We start from the raw sequence: 11,311 nt of genomic DNA, 5'->3' as shown, positions 1-11,311 counted from the left end.
GCACCCTTTCTCTCTCTCCTCCCTCTCTCTCATTTATAATAGTGTTTGTACTGTCTATACCATCTCAAGCAGAGCTCTAGAATTGAGCTCCACTCTGATTGGCTCAGTCACTCTCCTGTCGAGAAGGCCTTGTATTTCAACATGTGAGGCATCATTACGATCAATATTATTGGCCTTTCAGCCTCTAGCTAGCACCACAGCAAAATGGCCTAATCACATTAATTCACAAACCATCTCAGAGCAAGAGTCCTGATCTAGGATCAGGTCCCCCCTGCCCATATAATCTTATTCATTATGATGAAAATACAAAACTGGTCCTGGATCAGCACTCATACTCTGAGATGCTTTGTGAATGAGTATGGGCTCAGTTCCCTAGGGATTAATTGATGATGATCTAGCTATACCATCCATATGATGGTGGATTAATGAATAACCCTTTCATGCCTGGGGTGGAGCCAATATCAACAGGTGGGAAAGAAGGACAAAAATAAAGCACAATTTAACAAAAATCGTATTTCCTTATAAACATTTTATTCAGTGCATTTTCGTTAGAACAACAAATAACCTACTGCAAGAAGGTACCAGATTAAAAGTGTATCTGTGCTCTGTGGATCATTCACTTGTAGTCTGGTATAGACTGGAGCACAGCGTCCAAAACAGGTAGATAATAAGCATAGTAGACCTACAGTACATCATGCTGCTATTTCCCAGAGGTCCACAGTCTTCCATGCAATAATAGTGTCAATCAATCAATCAAAATGATAGACATAAGCATCTATTCGGCTCCGGGGGGAAAAAACAATGCAGGAGAATACAAACAATCATTTAATCTGTAAGAGCCCTCAATTTCACTAATAATCCCCATTTGATGGTGAGAAAAAAATCAAGGATTATGTTAATATCCTTTCACACACACACACACAAACAAATGACTGAATACATCTAAATACCATATGAAATGTTGTTTATAGTTTGTCAAAGGAGACTACTAATGACACAATACTGTAAAAGGGTTGACATAAGTTTTTAAACAACTACTCTGCTTCTCTATTGTATTATTAAAACAAGTTGCTGTAGACCACACATTGTCCGTGTCTGATTAACCCTCGTCTCCTTGTGTTGTAACTCGTAGACTGATGGGTATGCCAAAATAGAACCTTTCATTTTGAAAATGCTTTAAATGCCAGGATGTCATGCTAGTGAGGAAGAGATGAGTCTTTTTAGATCCACGTGTGTTTGACAACATATCAGCTGATAATCAGAAAAGGGGGGGATGGGTTGTACCAAAACGAATGAATGTCGGAAAACAACGCAATTGTGCATTAGATGATGCATTCTCAGTATGGGAGCCTAGTATATTGATATTTGGTGCTTACTGCATAAATGTTTACTAAACAGTACGTTCTAAATAGTATGTAGTACGATTGGTACACACTACACAGTTTGTAGTACGATTGGTACACACTACACAGTTTGTAGTACGATTGGTACACACTACACAGTTTGTAGTACAATTGGTACACACTACACAGTGTGTCGTTTTAGTAGTAGGTAAGACAGATTTAGGAATTGGCCTATGCTTGTGATTACATTTCTTTCTTCCTTTCTTTCTTTGCCTTGAGTAAAACTAGAGAAACACGCTTGACTCTTTGGTACACAGGAAAAAAAATTCGCAATCAGTATAGCTGGCAAGCAATTTATATGGTAGACGAGGCAGAAGGCTTGCAGATAGGTACACCTTGGACTCAAACACACAAAAAGGCTTTTTTTAGGAGGCATGAAAGCAACAGTTGATGGACCACATAAATACTGACCAGTAACTCTCCCTCTCAAGACCTTCAGAGAGATATACATTGGTAATACACTACATATGCTCAAGAATACAAGGAAGAATATAAATTCCAGACCAGCAAAATGGCTTTTCGTATCGAAGTTCATAGCAAAGTTGACCCGCAGAAGCTCGCTCATGGATTTATTTAATTGATGATGTCATAGTCTGTCACAGTGGTTTCAGTACACACTAAGCTAAGCTAATTTGCTTCCTCTCCACCTGTTCAGTTTGATGAGGATCAGTTGAGTCTGCTTACAGTGAGAACCGCCCTCTGCCTGACGCTGACCACCACAGCTATGTGGACTGCTCGTTCTGGCTCAGTGTCTTCCCTCCTCCGTTCAGCAGGGCTGATGCACTACGGCTCTTGGTGGGAGTACCGCTGCCGGAGTGGGAGAACTCGGTCAGATCATGGAGAGAGGGTTCCCTGTACATGGCAACTGGAAGACAAAGAAGCAGATAGGGTGTCAAGTTTGGTAAAGATCAACTCTGGTTATCTGTATTGTGCAGAGCCTTTAACAAACATGATATTCTTCTGTAAAATGCAACGATATACTAGGGGGAGTCTTTCTAACAAGGCCCGTAACTTCAACAGTTACCTCAACAACCTTCAACACACACAGAGTAAGACCCACTCACAGCCTCTCAGAGTAAAGACGTAAGCATGCTTCCATTCGGGCTCCCTTAAAAGACATTAGCTTGAAAAATAAGAAAAAAAGTGGCAATAGTACTGTATGTGTTACGCCTGCTCCCGCTCCTCCTCCCCCGGCGCTCTAGGGCGCCAGGATCCCCAGCATTACGCACTCAAGCCACCATCAGTACGCACACCTGCCTTTCCTCCGTCATGCGCATCAGTGATCATTGAACTCACGTGGACTCAATTACTTGTGTCATTACCTTCTCAATATCTGTCTGTTCCAAAGCTCTGTTCCCTGGTTCAGGATTAATTGTCTCATGTCCGTGTTACCCGGGTTCCGACGCTGTTCCTGTCTTGTTTCCTTGTCTGTTCCCGAACCTGCTTCTCCTGTCCGGCGTCACCCCTTACAGTTTGTCCATTTTGAGACGCCATAGCCAGTATACACTTCCTCAAAATAGTCTGAATTAATATAACTCAAGAAATCTGATATGTAAATTGCTGTCATTAATTTTGACGTTTTTGTCGAGGTAATCTTAGTCGTGCACTTTTACATCTAAGATTTTTGCTGCAGTATTTCTCAATGAAAAAATGTGCATGAAAAAATGATTTTTCTCTTGTTGAATGACAACAGACTTTATTGAAGAATCCCTACTGTTGACCAATCACCAACGAAGGGGCGTAGACTTCAGCTACCGACTTCGGCTTGTCTCCAGAAAAATTTTTGTGTGCTGAACAGTCCCCCAAAAAGTCCAAAACAAACAAAAACGTCACAAAACGTCATCATAATATATGCACCAACCCTTCCAAACGGTTTCAGCTGGGAAGCATGTGGACGCCTTAGAGCAGGGGTGGGCAACTCCTCGAGGGCCTGATTGGTGTCACACACAGCTGATCAAATGTCATTCTAAACTGAAGTTCATGATTAGGTGATTATTGGAGTCAGGTGTGTTTGCTGGGGCTGGGGCAAAGATGTGACACCAATCAGGCCTTCGAGGACTGGAATTGCCCACCCCTGCCTTAGAGTAAGACCCACTCACCTTTCAGTGGCTTGGGGATGAAGTGGCCTGATGGTTTATTCTTCTTCACATGGTTCCCTTTCATGATGACTCCCTCTTTATTGAGGCCAAGGTACCAGGCCCTGCCAGACTGCTGCTGTCTGTAGAGCATGGAGGAGTAGGTCACGTAGTAGTTCTCAAACACTGACTCCTTGAACTTACACTCCGGGGTGAAGTGTTCCTAAAGAGGGAGACAGAGAGGCGATAAAGACAGGAGTGTGAATGTGAGAGAAATAAAGAGATAAGAAACAGAAAGGGATAGAAAGAGAGGGAGAGAAAGAAAGAAAGCTTCACTTAGTTTCAGCCATTTCCCTCTCACCCAGGCTATCCATTCATATCAAATGTCCAAAGGGAAGTGAATGAGGACAGAAGGGATGGACTAACTACCTGGCATGAAGCACTACCAGAATCTGTCCAGAAGGCTGTACTAAAAGTTGGGACCAATTCCATTTCTATGGTTGGGAACCTTTTACGGGCACAGTTTACAAATCAGCATAGGCCTGCCCCAAAGTGCCCAGCTGCTAAACAGCATAGGCAGGCCCTAAAGTGCCCAGCTGCTAATCAACATAGACAGGCCCCAAAGTGCCCAGCTGCTAAACAGCATAGACAGGCCCCAAAGTGCCCAGCTGCTAAACAGCATAGGCAGGCCCCAAAGTGCCCAGCTGCTAATCAGCATAGGCCTGCTGCAAAGTGCCCAGCTGCTAAACAGCATATGCAGGCCCAAAAGTGCCCAGCTGCTAATCAGCATAGGCCTGCCACAAAGTGCCCAGCTGCTAAACGGCATAGGCCTGCCGCAAAGTGCCCAGCTGCTAAACGGCATAGGCCTGCCGCAAAGTGCTCAGCTGCAAATCTGCAGTAAGACATCCCTTACAACTGGTCGCTTTCAGAATTGAGTTGTGAAAACATCAGTTGACTGATGAGCTGAATTAAACTCGCTTGCCATACTGTGTGAACAGGCCTATGATGGGAATGTCAGACTATGGGAATGTCCATCACTCTTACAGCTTGCTCATCCATCACTCTAACAGCTCAGATTGTTGTGGCGAGCTGATTACTTTTCACCTGCACAGTTTGAAAACACAGACTCATTCAATTGCCAGACAAAGGTCAAAGGTCAATACTTTAATTGGCAAAGATCGATACAAAACCTCATTCTGCAAGAGACACCAATGTCTATGGTGATAATACATATACCCACATCCAATCACACACTCGCTCGCACACACACACCCACGCACACATGCACGCACGCACACACACACACATACACACAAACACACCCACATCCAATCACATGCACGCACACAAACACACACACGTGCATGCAAAAACACGCACACACAAACACGCACCCACACACAAACACACCGACATCCAATCATACGCACACGCACCACACACACTCACATCCATTCATATGCACACACACGCACACACACACCCACATCCAATCATATGCACGCACACACACGCACACACACATGCACACCCACATCCAATCATACGCATACACACACGTGCACAAACACACACACATCCAATCATTGGCATGCACGCACGCACGCACGCACACACACGCACGCACAAACACACTCACATCCAATCATACACACTCACACACATGCACACAGGCTAGGCTTTAGGCAACTTAGCTAAATAAACAGACTGAATCTAAATACGCTGTCTAACATTCAGCCCATGCTGTATTTTTCCAACCAGATTGCTAAATGACCTCACCAGAGCTGAAACAATCCCAACTTCAGAGAGCATTTCCATACTCATGTGTCTCCATGGTAACTTCCAACTCCCCAGAATACAAACCAGCCCTCTCGTAAAGATGGCCCCCAGGTTACCAATGGAGACATAAACAGAGGGACAAGATCGCTATTACAAGTTAAAAACACAATGTGGTGGCCACTGCAACACTCGCAACAGCAACTACTGCACAACTACTGACCTTAGTCATCACTCCAGTCACTTTGGTTTTCACACCAACAATTGATGCTTAAATATAATTAACATGACAGTTAAGGTGACCTTCAACGTAATCAATTAGCTCAGTAACACAGGTAGTAGTATACTTAAACAAAAAGGCAGCTCAGGGGTTTGTGGTATATAGCCAATATACCATGGCTAAGGGCTGTTCTTAGGCAAGACACAACCGCTGTATATTACCCCAATACCACAAAATCCCGAGGTGCCTTATTGTTACTATAAACTGGTTACCAATTAGAGCAGTAAAAATAAATGTTTTGTCATACCGTGGTATACTATCTGATATACCACAGCTGTCAGCCAATCAGCATTCAGGGCTCGACCCACCATGTTTATAATGTGATCCTGCCACATGGAAGCCTAACTAGGGAAGTATGTAGAAGACACAAAGGAGTCGGCAGGTAGCCTAGCAGTTAAGAGTGTTTGGCCAGTAAGCGAAAGGTTGCTGGTTTGAATCCCAAGACGATGAGGTGAATAATCTGTTGATGTGCCCTTGAGCAAGGCACTTAACCCTGGATAAGAGTGTCTGCTAAATGACTAAAATGTAAAGTGAGACTCACCGAAGTGTAGAGGAAGCCGTCGTTGTTCATGGCTAGGTAAAGCTTGGTCTGAACCCCCTGGATGGCCACCACTCGCAGCCCAACAGGAATGAGGTTGAACACAGCTGCAATGTGGAATAAAAAAGAGAGGGTAGGTAGTACACTTTTAGAAAACAGGGTTCTTCTGTTGTCCCTATAGGAGAACCATGTTTGGTTCCAGGTAGAATACTTTTTGGTTCCATGAAGAACCCTCTGTGTAAAGGCTTCTACATGGAACTCAAAAGGGTTCTACCTGGAACCAAAATAGTTCTACCTGGAACCAAAAAGGGTTATTCAAAGGGTTCTCCTATGGGGACAGTCGAAGAACCCTTTTCGGTTCTAGATAGGACCTTTTTTATGCGTGTAGACAATATAAGAGAAACATTCTACTGGAGATGTAGTAGCGAACATAGAGCTACAGAAAACATTGAGCAAAAGAGGTGAAGTTGACTATTCTCTCTTCTTGAATTCTATATCACAATCATCTGAAATATGAACGAATTCAAGGCAAAAACACATAGTCCTACCATAGCTGTTGTCCTCGTCCTTCGTTCCATCGATGGTTCCATCAGCCTGCATCTGAAGGCAGAAGCCTGTGCGGCTGTACAGCCTCGTCACTATCCCCTTGAGCTGGGGCTCTGGGGAGACAACAGGGAAGAATGTGAGAACAGGAGGAGAGGGAAGAGAGGAGATATTGGACATATACCAAGTCTATAGTCCAATTATACTAGCTCGTTTTCTACTGCTTCACACACAGTCAGTAGTAAAATACCAGAGAAACCTCAGGCATCCCATAGACATCACACTGTGGCACAAACCCAAAACAGTGTGATGGGTACCTGGGATAGTGGTGGCTGGCCATGCAATATCAAGCTCATTCATAGTTTCAAAAACAGGTAATCTACCTGTCTGGATACTGTACACTGACACTGTACTTTGAATGTCATTCTTGTTAAGATGATAATATAATGCACAACAGAACCATGGCAGTGTGAATATGTTGTGCACTTTTCCGATGATGACAGTGTCATGTGTTAGAGTGAGGTAATTCATTGATGAGTGCATGGACTTGCAGGATCACGACAGGTTGATGGATAGATAGTCAAATAATGTATTTCTTATATTATACCATCACAATTTGGACAGATGTGCCATTACTCTGAGGTCTTCAAATTTAAAATGGGAGAGGATGGAAGTGTTCGTGGTGTTCGAATTGTTGGTGATGATGATTATGATGATGACAGTTATTGTGTTATGTCGAGAAATCACACTCAAGAGCACACCTGGTCGACTTATTCTCTTCCGTTTCTTAGAGCCAAAGAGTTTGACGCGTGAGAACACGTTCAGCTTGCTCGGTTTCTCACAGGGTCCCCTGTCCCCTGCTTTGCAAATATTCGGACTGCTTGCGCAGCGGCAGGCATTCGCCTTCTCCCGCTCCCGCTCCCTCTTTTGCCGAATGAGGGAGCTGGCGATCGCAGCGGCCATAGCCAGTTTGGCGGTTTAGTGATGGCAAAACGTCCCAGAAGAAAATTCTATATTCACCACTCACCAAATAATGAATATTATCCAATGAAATCTAAGCAGTATTGTTTTTATGCAAACCAAATAATCCATTATATCCTTAAAGTGCGTAACAAAGTCATTATAGTTTTATTGTCACAGCTGGAGAAAAAGATACAGGATATTCCGAGCAGACAAACCTCCCACTGACACACACTGGTTTAATCAACGTTGTTTCCACGTCAATTCAATGCCAATGCAATGCAATTGCGTTGAACCAACATGGAATAGACGTTGAATTGACGTCTGTGCCCAATGGGTTCGTGCGCCTTCAGCTGTGAATCAACAGCTAGCCTCTCCAATTTATACATTCGATTTGTTGTTGATCACTGCAGCTTCTCAAGCGTGCACACCCGCTGTGGTGCATCCATCCAACCTCCGTGAGAAAAATGTAGTCCTCAAAATGCTTTTCAATCAATGAAACAACTCTTGTCATAGTTGTGTGTGCCATTAATGCAGCAACCGCAAGCAAATCCTCTCCTCAGGTTTGGAGCCAATGCCACATAACCTACAGTATGACTTACAGTAAAGGCTGTTAGCGCCACGTGGTATAACACTCATATATGTTAGGCTATGGCGAGAGAGAGGGAGCGAGAGGGGGAGGTCTTGCTTCATTTTGGTGCAGAGATTCCGCTACTATTCCTTCCACCTCTGCGATATGAATTGCGGCATAGGAGTCTGAACAAAATGCATTAGGAGAAACTGCGGGCGCTTTTTGCAGGCATCTTCGTAACTGAATATCGGCATGTGACAGGCAAGGCATGACACGCTGATGCAAAACACAGAAATAAATCGTCGCATGATATAAATACAGGGAGAACAGAAGATCACTGATAGCACCCTATGGTCTAATGGCAAAAATAATCAAGGGAGGGAGGTGTTCCTAGATTAGTGCTTTCTGCTAAAACGAACTTGTTTTTCGGCAGATTAAGCTCATTCAGACCCCCTGTCGCCTCTCCAATAGGGCTGCGGCCATGTAAAGTGAATCTGCATAATAGCCTATACGTTCGAGAGGCTTAAATTGGTGCTCTCCGAAGCGCTGAGAACATAAACTCGGACTCAAGAAAGGCTTTGGTGGGGGTCTTCATCTTGGGGTAACATCTGTCTGTTGCCTCTCTTGAGTCAGGTAACAACCACATCTGTCATCAGATTGAAATGCATTGACGTTTTGTTGTGGTGTCGGATTTGGCGGCATTTAGGCCTATCCTGAATTGAATTAACCTTTCATCCAATATAATAAAATAAGAAGAGTACAAATAAAACGGCAATAACAACAATAACGTCAACGACATCAACAATAACAAATCGTTGATTTGAGTATGATTTGACCTAAAAAATAGATGAAAGTTGATAGGGGATCAATGAGTGACGACTTTTTAAAATTTGGATTAATAATTAAAGCATAAGCAATACTATTTGTGATTGAAACTGAATGTGAAATAAACAACAACCACCCGAGCCACTGCCTGTTCACCCCGCTATCATCCAGAAGGCGAGGTCAGTACAGGTGCATCAAAGCTGGGACCGAGAGACTGAAAAACAGCTTCCATCTCACGGCCATCAGACTGTTAAACAGCCACCACTAACATTGAGTGGCTGCTGCCAACACACTGACTCAACTCCAGCCATTTTAATAATGGGAATTGATGGGAAATTATGTAAAATATATCACTAGCCACTTTAAACAATGCTACCTAATATAATGTTTACATACCCTACATTATTCATCTCATATGTATACGTATATACTGTACTCTATATCATCTACTGCATCTCTATGTAATACATGTATCACTAGCCACTTTAACTATGCCACTTTGTTTACATACTCATCTCATATGTATATACTGTACTCGATACCATCTACTGCATCTTGCCTATGCCGCTCTGTACCATCATATTCTTTATCCCCTTACACTTGTGTGTATAAGACAGTAGTTTTGGAATTGTTAGTTAGATTACTTGTTGGTTATTACTGCATTGTCGGAACTAGAAGCACAAGCATTTCGCTACACTCGCATTAACATCTGCTAACCATGTGTATGTGACAAATAAAATTTGATTTGATTTGACATTTACCCATAGATTATTAGAACTTTCCCCTATTATAACCGTTTTAGTATTAGGCTATAAAATTATAGGTCTTGCTTCATTCGTGCTATAAATCTCGTTGTTTTGAGTATCAGTTTCCTTTCCTTTGGTGTTCAATTGCCCTCTCTCTTTGGCCCTTTTGCTGAAGATATTGCCCAGATAATATCTTCAATTGCGCCACCTGCATTTCATAAAGAATCACTCACACATTGCTAAAAATTCTTGCAATCTCTTGTCAACAGTTAAAAATAGCAACCGCAGAAACAACAACAACAACAACTCAACTTTGAACAGTTCCATTTTGTTTACATAAAATATCGCAGGAAAGCAAACAAATTTATCAAATGTATCACTTATAACGTCAGCACCTTGGACAGGGAGCGTCACTTAATTCAGCACCTTGGACAGGGAGCGTCACTTATAACTTCAGCACCTTAGACAGCGCAAAAGTACACTTCTATTTCTGTGAAACACCTATTAAATTATATTCGACAGGGAATGTCACTACATCAGCTCTTTGGACCGTAACCTTTAAGATCAACACCGGGTTGGGGGGACTACTTCAATCCATGCTCACATGAGCATTAGGCGAGGGCATCAGTAGGCTTGGCCTAATATTTGATTGAATTGACCTGGGCCTCCTTTCAAAACAAAACGCCTTTTTTTGTATTTTATTTAAAAAACGTAAAGATTAGTCTATCTTTTAATAATAAAATGTATTTAAATGAGCGCACCTGATGTTGATCTCCGGAGAGGGAAAGTCATGCTTCGCGGAGCCAAGGAGGAGCTCTGTGTTAATGTTTTAGCTCTTCCCGATATGCACACTGAAACGGGAGAGGACTTTTCGAAGTTTAAACGGAGAATTCTCAAAGGCATTCCATCCATTAACTCCGTGCACGTGGTTGTGATAGGAGATCATTATAACGCATTAGTGGAAGGCCATTATGTCTTCAGGAATGCTCATTAATGATTTATCCCAAGGCATCGCTGATCGGCCAAAAACGTCCATTACTGGGCCACTGTAGCCTACGCTGGTGTGCGGGAAGATAAGGGAACCCCTTTACAAACATCAAATAGCCTATAATGGCTTAGAAGTCTATTCTTTGTTATGGCAAATGTTCATTTTATTCACCCCGGCGTTAAAAATACTGTAAATGGCGAATGTTATGGACTGTGACATTGATGTCTTCATGGCTGAATTGATAAACATCCAATAGACCGCAGGTCTCCATTACATAGAATTCTCCTACAACATTAATAAAACAGGCAAGGAAAGAAAACTGACGCAAAGCAATCCCCCACCCTTAAAGATTTGATCAGCAGCTAATAAGATACTGAAGTAATGAAGAAGAGTGTTCCTAGGCCTACTGCGCTGGACGATTATATTAGCATCCATCCTGTTACGACCCCAAATAATCTGTTTAGACATGAAGATGATCGTCATCATGGTGAATCATAACGGTTTTGCATTAGAGAAATTATCAAAATAAAATTAGCTTTTCAAGCATTAGATTAAAATCAGTCCTAATTAGTCCAGGGAGAAGGGTATTTAATATATAAACGACAA

General features: G+C 42.6%; 1 protein-coding gene across 1 annotated transcript; it reads right to left on the bottom strand.

Moving 5' to 3' along the window:
- Nucleotides 1-511: 511 nt before the first annotated feature.
- LOC109874142 (fibroblast growth factor 13) lies at nt 512-8,386 on the bottom strand. Its single transcript, XM_020465943.2, has 5 exons — nt 7,377-8,386; nt 6,621-6,731; nt 6,076-6,179; nt 3,503-3,701; nt 512-2,268 (listed from the first exon to the last, which is right to left on the bottom strand). Exons 1-5 carry the CDS (start codon nt 7,576-7,578, stop codon nt 2,126-2,128), a joined length of 759 nt encoding a protein of 252 aa, XP_020321532.1. The 5' UTR covers nt 7,579-8,386; the 3' UTR covers nt 512-2,125.
- Nucleotides 8,387-11,311: the final 2,925 nt, after the last annotated feature.

Source organism: Oncorhynchus kisutch, linkage group LG29 (genome assembly GCF_002021735.2).
Source record: "Oncorhynchus kisutch isolate 150728-3 linkage group LG29, Okis_V2, whole genome shotgun sequence".
NCBI classification, from domain to species: domain Eukaryota; kingdom Metazoa; phylum Chordata; class Actinopteri; order Salmoniformes; family Salmonidae; genus Oncorhynchus; species Oncorhynchus kisutch.
This window is presented reverse-complemented; position numbering and strand designations above follow the sequence as displayed.